The sequence below is a fragment of the Staurois parvus genome, unplaced genomic scaffold, assembly GCF_062004578.1.
Source record: "Staurois parvus isolate SC_StPar_1 unplaced genomic scaffold, SC_StPar_1.0 ptg001022l, whole genome shotgun sequence".
NCBI lineage: Eukaryota > Metazoa > Chordata > Amphibia > Anura > Ranidae > Staurois > Staurois parvus.
This window is the reverse complement of record NW_028318818.1, coordinates 615,777-624,933: the sequence shown is the minus strand read 5'-3', so window position 1 is coordinate 624,933 and position 9,157 is coordinate 615,777. Positions and strand designations below refer to the sequence as shown.

Genomic DNA, 9,157 nt, shown 5'->3' with positions numbered 1-9,157 from the left:
GATGTACGGGCAGACAGCTGACCGCGAGTCTGCAGGAGCCTGGCATTGCACCCATGATCTGCTGATCGCGGATGCAATGCTTTACAGGCTGCAGTGTAAAAAAATAATCAATGCAAAATTTTTGCCTGCGAAAAGATGTACATTTATTATTTTTTTAATAAAAGATGAACTTTTTCTTTAAAGGAGAAGTTCACCTTTTGGACAAAAATAATAAATGCACATTTTTTGCAGGTAAAAAAATGTGCTATTATTATTTTTGTCTGCAGGAGCTTGGAAAGCATTGCACCAACGATCAGTAGATTACTGATGCCATGCAGGTCTCCTGCAGACCTGTCAGAATATCTGCTAGCTGTATGGGATGTACGAGCAAGCAGATATTCTGACAGGGAGCTTCAATAAACTACCACGGCGCTACACAGTGACATGGTAGTTCATTGAAAACTACAAGCCGACAGCCAGTAAGGCTGCCGGGACTTGTAGGCACTCATTCACATTCACAGCGATCTACCAATCGCTGGTGCAAAGCTTTCCAGGCTCCTGCAGACAAAAATAATAATACCACATTTTTTTACCTGCAAAAAAATGTGCATTTATTGTTTTTGTCCAAAAAGTGAATTTATCCTTTTGAAGAATAAGTTCACCTTTTATTAAAAAAATAATAAATGTACATCTCTTCGCAGGCAAAAATAAGCATTGATTATTTTTTTTACACTGCAGCCTGTAAAGCATTGCATCCGCAATCAGCAGATCATGGGTGCAATGCCAGGCTCCTGCAGACTCTCAGTCAGCTGTCTGCTCGTACTTCCTGTATAGGCAAACAGTTACTGAACAGCAGAAAGAATGTGAATGAATGACGCGGCCATGTGGGCGGAGCCCTCCCCGTATTATCTGTCAGAAGGAGGGGGAGGCAGCGGACGCTGGTGTGGCTATGGGAACGTGTTACATTTTTCACCCTAAAAATGGGTGCAACATGTAACATGTTCCAAAGGTGAACTTATCCTTTAAGATTAGATGGCCATCTTTAAATGCCAATTGGTGCCTTAAAGCTGGACTCTATGGAGATATAAAAGACACAAAATAATGCAACTCTGTGTTCAGGAATACATTAGTATATTTAACTTTTAAATACAAGTAGTGTACGTATCTTGGTATCAACTTCTTGCAGTAAATGCAAATAATTAGCAAAGAAAGGTCTGCACACCACTATAATCCACACCATCCAGCAACCAACAATAGATTGTTTTTGAGGTCTCCACAGTGTATCAGTCAATCCTTTTAAATATAACGTAGGCACAGCACATAAAGAAATGCTTAAGAATTAAAGTTGTATTCAGAATATACTGTACCAGGGGCGGACTGACCATTTGGAAACTCGGGGCACTGCCCGAGGGCCCCGGGGTCAGTAGGGGGCCCCATGAGATGCCCCTGGTACCTTTTTCATAGCCTTTTTTGAGTTTGGGCAAGGACACAGGGGCCCCATGATCCCCTATTGCCCGGGGGCCCCATGAGTTGTCAGTCCGCCCCTGTACTGTACATACAATTATTCAACAGGTTCAGATAATGAACTGATTTCTTCCTTGAGCTGCTCCTTCCTTTGACACTCCAGCTCTGCTGTAAAGGGACTTCAAGAAGCTGATACATTGAAATATATAGAGTAAGCACACCACATAACAAAAATGCTTTAGCATTCAAGTTGTACAAGGCATATACTGTACATGCAATTACACAATAGGTACAAATATCCAATGTATGTTCCATCACATCAAGCATACAACAGCATAGGTATCCTGTCCACTGTTGAATCCCACCAACAAATATATATGCATGTATATAGGTATGGTGAGCAACACATAGAACATAAAGCAGCTGATGTTCAGAAATACATACAGGAGTTCAGTACCCAGAATGAAGTAATGCAAAGGATAGCTGAGCCAGACCCTGGGCAAAAAGAAGAGGAGGAGGAGGAAAAAACAACAATTTGGAGATGTAGGAATCCCCTTTCTCAAGAACCTCCTAGAAGTTCTGTCCGTTTGCCCCCAAATCATGTACATGTACGCACTTGACTTCAAGTGGTTACTCCGGGGTTATGGCTGCAGCTGTCAGAAATAAGCCAGTATTGTTTTTTTCAGCCAGCAATGCTGTAGAAGTAGAAGCAATCCTAGCTGCTAAACAGCCGCTGCATTGCTTTTACAGATGGTGGGAGGGCTCGTTCCCCCCCCCCCCTTTTGCCACCTACTGGTGCCTCTCCAGGCTTTCCAATGCAATCGGAGAGCCCAGTATCCGATCCGGCGGTTACGCCACCTGATCGCGGAGCGGGGACCGGAAGGTCTCCTGTCATCTCAATGGACAAGAAACCAGAAACAACGGCATTTCGTCACTTCCAGTTAAGGCAGATGTAAACGATGCCATTTTTTTTTTTTCAAAATCAATTTTTTTTTTTTTTATCTCATGCTTTCCAGGGTAGAGGAGAGATCTGGAGTCTTATGGACCCCGAATGACTCCATAAAGAGGACCTGTCATGCTTTATTTCTATCACAAAGATGTTTACATTTCTTGTGATAGGATTAAAAGTGGCCAAAAAGAAAATTAAAGGGACAGTGTAAAAATAAAAAACAAAATAGTAAAAGAGATAACAACATTTTTTTTTCAAAGCACCCCTGCCATCCCATGCTTGCACGCAGAGGAGAACGCATATGTAGGTTGCGCACGCATATGTAAATGGTGTTCCCACCACACATGTGAGGTATCACCACGGATTTTATAGCAAGCCTAATAATTCTAGTGTTAGGCCTCCTTTTGTAAACTGTAACCTGTAAACATTTTTAAAGCGTCGCCTATGGAGATTAAGTATCAGTGTTTCGCTATTCCACGAGCGCACAATTTTAAAGCCTGATATGTTAGGTATCCATTTACTCGGTGCAACGTCATCTTTTATAGATCACCAAAAAAAATGGACTATATATTGTTTTTTTGTGCAATAAAATCCATTAAATTGTACTTTTCCCAAAAAAGTTGCATTTGAAAAACCACTGAACAAATACCATGTGACATAAAAAATTGCAATGACCACCATTTTATTCTCCAGAGCCTATACTAAAAAATAATTATGTAATGTTTAGGGGGGTTAAAAGCAATTTTCTAGCAAATACTGATTTTTACATATAGGTGTCAGAATAGGCCAGGTCTTCAAGTGGCTATTCTGGGTCTTGAACTCCTGAATGCATTTCTGAACATCAGCTGCTATATATTCCATGTTGCTGTATGCTCACCGTACCTATATACATTCATGTAGTTTTGTTGGTGTGATTCAACAATGGAGTGAATACCTATGCTGTATTATACTTGATGTGATATGACATACTTGGATATTTGTATCTATTGTATAATTGTACATATATGCCTAATAAAATATTAATGCTAAAGCATTTTTGTTATATAGTGTGCTTACTCTATATATCTAAAATTATCAGCTTCTTGCAGTCCCTGTACAGCAGAGCTGGAGTGTCAGAGAAAAAAGCAGTACAAGGAACCAATCAGTTAATGTGCTGACACATGGACAAGAAGAGTGAAAGAGAAATGGGCTAATCACGGTTCTATTCGCCTTCCACTATCCATTCACAGGATGGGTTGGGTCCTAGCTAAACTTGGCTCAGAGTTGGTGGGTTGAATGACACTGGCCATTAGATCGAGGATATCTACTGGTAGAAAAAGTGTATTTGGATTAAAGAGGAATACTGCAAAAAAAGTTGGTTTTGTGTTTTTATAATTTAATGGGAAAATCGTTTTTATCTTGATATTTTTGACTGGAGTTCTTCATTAAAGCTTACATATAGTCTTTCACTCATCATGAGCCACCATCACCATGTAAAGTGCTTCCCAGTTACTTACAGAGATTTGCAACCTCCAACATTTGATGCACCCTAACATACACATACTGTAGCTACATGTTCTAGGACAGCCTTTCTCAACCTTTTCAACACAGAGGAACCCTTGACATAACTTTCTGATCTCAGGGAACCCCTGCTACAAATTACTATATCTACAACTCATGATACGTTAGTGTGGAGGTCAGTGGGGAGAATGTTCCTTACACTTTTAGTCATTGGGAAGTGTCCACCCTTACAGATAGTTAAAAAGACCAACGGTGTCAGTGGGAACTTATCTGAGAGTCAGAAACTTCTCATTGCTTAAGAAACCCCTAGCAACCTATGGAGGAACCCTGGTTGAGAAACTTTGCTCTAGGAGGTCATTGCTTGGCCCCATCCACTCTGGTGTTCCATATCTTCTAATTGATAAGTAAGGCAAGCCAACATATAAATGGATCACTTATGGGACACAACGCTAGCAGAAAGCATTGCAACTCCAGCCATAGTAGGTGAAGACTGCAGCTCCATCAGAGTGGGTACCAAGTATATACTGTACCTACCATCAGGCCTTGCAGTATCCCATATCAGCCAATCAGAATTCACATCACTAAGTCAGACCAGAACAAGATACATTCTAATTGCTTGTCTACACATGAGAATTGGAACATAATGTAAGCGTGTACTGGGAAAATTATGTAGGCTGCCATTACTAAGTTCCTTCTGACAATGCTAGTTGAATGGCTTTCTCTGGTGACAACAACTTCTGAGTCACTGTCACAGACCAGCAGGCAGAAAGAAGTCAGAACTTCTAATATGTGTGCTTGTTCCACATGAGTGACCGAAACCACGACTGTCAGACAACTAGCATTTTCATCAGGAGGTGAGCAATGGCAACCTTTACAGTTCCTTCAGGTTTGCTGTGAGTGTTTATTTGTTTTCCTGTTAAGCCAATTATAGAAGGATCAAAATTCGGCTGGTTTGGCAGGAACCAGATGAATTTTGATCTATCTACGGGCAGGCAAGTTGTACTGAAGTCGACCTATTGACTGACTTCAGGACAACCAGCCTTTCTGAGTTTTTTTTTTTGAGCAATCACTGACGGCTGCTATAGCCGCTAGCAGCGATCATTCTTTTCTGCAGGTGGAGAAGGCTCATAATACTGACTGTGTTGACAGGGGAATTGGAATAGGGCAATTGAGCTGAAATACGGGCCACTGGCTAAATGAAAAGTTAATGGTAGTGCAATACAACAGCTCTAACAAAGCTTCTGCATGGAGTTGTAGACCAAAGATAGAAGCAGATTTATAGCGTAAAGCCATGCCTCTCAACTTTATGAAACAAGAAAAAGGACACTCCATGTACAGACCACTATCTTACAATTGATGCAGTGCAGTGTGCAGCTCAAGCAATAAATAATAAGAGTTAAAGAGGAAAATAGAAAAAAGAATGCATAACCAAAGCTAGTCACTTTCTTAGAGCCACACACACACACAACACAAGTAATGGAACAGAATAATAATCATAAATCAAACTTTCACTTTTTAATACTTGGTTGCAAATCCTTTGCAGTCAATTACAGCCTGAAGTCTGGAACGCATAGACATCACCAGATGCTGGGTTTCATCCCTGGTGATGCTCTGCCAGGCCTCTACTGCAACTGTCTTCAGTTCCTGCTTGTTCTTGGGGCATTTTCCCTTCAGTTTTGTCTTCAGCAAGTGAAATGCATGCTCAATCGGATTCAGGTCAGGTGATTGGCTTGGCCATTACATAACATTCCACTTCTTTCCCTTAAAAAACTCTTTGGTTGCTTTTGCAGTATGCTTTGGGTCATTGTCCATCTGCACTGTGAAGCGGCGTCCAATGAGTTGTGAAGCATTTGGCTGAATATGAGCAGATAATATTGCCCGAAACACTTCAGAATTCATCCTGCTGCTTTGTCAGCAGTCACATCATCAATAAATACAAGAGAACCAGTTCCATTGGCAGCCATACATGCCCACGCCATGACACTACCACCACCATGCTTCACTGATGAGGTGGTATGCTTAGAATCATGAGCAGTTCCTTTCCTTCTCCATACTCTTCTCTTCCCATCACTCTGGTACAAGTTGATCTCGGTCTCATCTGTCCATAGGATGTTGTTCCAGAACTGTGAAGGCTTTTTTAGATGTTGCTTGGCAAACTCTAATCTGGCCTTCCTGTTTTTGAAGCTCACCAATGGTTTACATCTTGTGGTGAACCCTCTGTATTCACTCTGGTGAAGTCTTCTCTTGATTGTTGACTTTGACACACATACACCTACCTCCTGGAGAGTGTTCTTGATCTGGCCAGCTGTTGTGAAGGGTGTTTTCTTCACCAGGGAAAGAATTCTTCGGTCATCCACCACAGTTGTTTTCTGTGGTCTTCCGGGTCTTTTGGTGTTGCTGAGCTCACCGGTGCGTTTCTTCTTTTTAAGAATGTTCCAAGCAGTTGTTTTGGCCACGCCTAATGTTTTTGCTATCTCTCTGATGGGTTTGTTTTGTTTTTTAGCCTAATGATGGCTTGCTTCACTGATAGTGACAGCTCTTTGAATCTCATCTTGAGAGTTGACAGCAACAGATTCCAAATGCAAATAGCACACTTGAAATGAACTCTGGACCTTTTATCTGCTCATTGTAATTGGGATAATGAGGGAATAACAAATACCTGGCCATGGAACAGCTGAGAAGCCAATTGTCCCATTACTTTTGGTCCTTTAACAAGTGGGAGGCACATATGCAAACTGTTATAATTCCTACACCGTTCACCTGATTTGGATGTAAATACCCTCAAATTAAAGCTGACAGTCTGCAGTTAAAGCACATCTTGTTCGTTTCATTTCAAATCCATTGTGGTGGTGTATAGAACCAAAAATGTTAGAATTGTGTCGATGTCCCAATATTTATGGACCTGACTGTCCAAAGCCTTGTGTAATATATTTACAGCTTAACTGATTAATGGTGCAGATTTTATTGGCATGAAACAATGTATTCACTTATTTTTATATACTTTCTTTCCAGCATATCAACCATGGTGAAGATTGTCCCTAAGAGCAAAAGCAAAGCAGATTTTTGTGGCGTTGACAAGTATTATTATATTGTCAGGCCAGATCTGGGTTGTTATATGAGGTCAACAAATTTCAACAAAGGAGAAGATCTGGAGATCTTCAGCTTGCACCCGTCCTGCAGGAATGGAGATCATTACTTGGCCTTTGAAGATGACCGCTTCTACATCATCCAGTCTAACTATTACCGTCGAGTTACAAACATGAACAAAGATGATGATGCTGTTGTTTATACCCTACACCCCAGCTGTCAAGGAGGTGATTATTATTGCTCAGCTTTTGGATACTTCTATATCATTTTCCAAAGTCTTGGGGTCTATCGCCGAACAACCAACATGAACAAATATGAAGAGGGTGAAGAATTCACGCTACATCCAGAATGCAAAGATGGCATTTATTACTTTGGTATTAAAAGTTACTACTATTTTGTAAAGCCCGATGACCAGTGGGGAATTCAGTACACCAGGTGTACCAACTTCAATACAAATGAAGGTGCTGAAACCTTCTCATTCCATAGCAGTGTCTACGGCTTTCTGCCTGGCGGTCTGGCTATTGCCAAGGGTCCATCTTTTGGTGAGTGGGTGTGCATCAAGACCATCAGCAATGACTCCCAGACTCCTGTTGAATGGAAGAAGCGGGTAACCAAGAAGGTTGGGTATGACAAGGAGAAGACATCCAGTATAGAGCACAACTGGAAAATATCAGCAACTGCCTCAGTTGAGACAGGAGGGTTGACTGCTTTGATTGCCAAAGCCCAGTTTTCCCTTTCTGCTGAATATGGTGGATGTAGTACAAACACAGAGAAGGAAAATTGGAACGAGGCCACTGAAGTTGAAGAGATATTAACTCTCACCTTGAAGCCAGAACAAAAAATATTTATCTATGTCTACCAGGTCGGTCTAGGCAAAGAGCCTGTGCTACATTGCCAGTACATGAGAATTCTTAAAACCTCCACCCCACCTACTGATAACCCCCTGCTTCCTGCACAAGATTAATGACTATGTTTGGTGATGGGGCATCCATGAATTACTGGCTACTATTAGCAGTGCATGGTAGTCATTTAAAATAGATCTCTACCCTAACTGGATGTAATGTAGTTTGCTAAGACAAATATGTATAAAAAATGATTGCTATCGTTTTTTTCAATAAAATACTGTTTTCATCTTTTCCTTTACCTTAGTTCTGCTAATTATTTCCAGCCTCTTTTATCCACTTCCAGTCTACATGTACTTTTTCCAGCATTGACTGTATTTTATTTTTATAGTTGCCAACATTTCAAAACATTTCAAGGGATACATTTGGTTTGCTGAGTCCAGCAAGCCAATGAATGCAGAGAATGTATTTTAATTAGGGGTGGGGCATTCATTAAAAATGGTATTACAAGAGGCAAATCATTAACCTAATGTAACACTTTAAACATATTAGACAGCTATTACAGCTACACAGCTAGTTGCTATGCTGCAGGTTGCACACTTCTGACTGCTGCACTCCCAGCATACAAACTGCAGAGGTCAGGAGTATATACAGTGCCCCCTTCCCCCACCCACCACCATCATATCCACTCTTGCAGCACTGCTTCTGAACAGTTCTAGCACCACTGTCTCCTATGTACACCACTGTCCCTTCCCCAACACCAATGCACCCTGTACCCACCTCATACACCTCTGACAACACTACACCCCCCCACACACACACCTTTGCCACCAATGGCCCCAAGCTTCTGTACCCTCATAACATCTCAGCTACCACTCAATTCCCTCACATCTCTATGCCATGAATGTTCCCTCCCCATACACCTCTGTACCTCCCATCACACCTCCTCCACCGTTGTACCCTCACATGCCTCTGTATCCCCCATACACCTCCAGCACTATAGACTTACACACCTCTGCACACCCCAACACCACTCTTCCTCTTCTAGAGGTGTTCAGGAGTGTGCTATGGTGAGAGTGCAGAGTTCAGGAGAGCACTACACACAGAGTGCAAGGTTCAGGAGTGTACAGAGTGCAGGGTTCAGGAGTGTACAGAGTGCAGAGTTCAGCAGAGCACTACACACAGAGTGCAAGGTTCAGGAGAGCACTACACACAGAGTGCAGGGTTCAGGAGTGTACAGAGTTCAGGGGAGCACTACACACAGAGTGCAGGGTTCAGGAGAGCACTACACACAGAGTGCAGGGTTCAGGAGCGTACAGAGTGCAGGGTTCAGGAG

The 9,157-nt window shown here is 41.9% G+C and overlaps 1 protein-coding gene across 1 annotated transcript; it reads left to right on the top strand.

Annotated features, from left to right (window-relative positions):
* The first annotated feature begins 6,911 nt into the window (after positions 1-6,911).
* Positions 6,912-7,943, top strand: LOC149441154 (uncharacterized). The gene has a single exon (XM_089657707.1). The coding sequence runs from the start codon at positions 6,915-6,917 to the stop codon at positions 7,941-7,943; it is 1,029 nt and encodes a 342-aa protein (XP_089513833.1). The 5' UTR covers positions 6,912-6,914.
* The last annotated feature ends 1,214 nt before the right edge of the window (positions 7,944-9,157 follow it).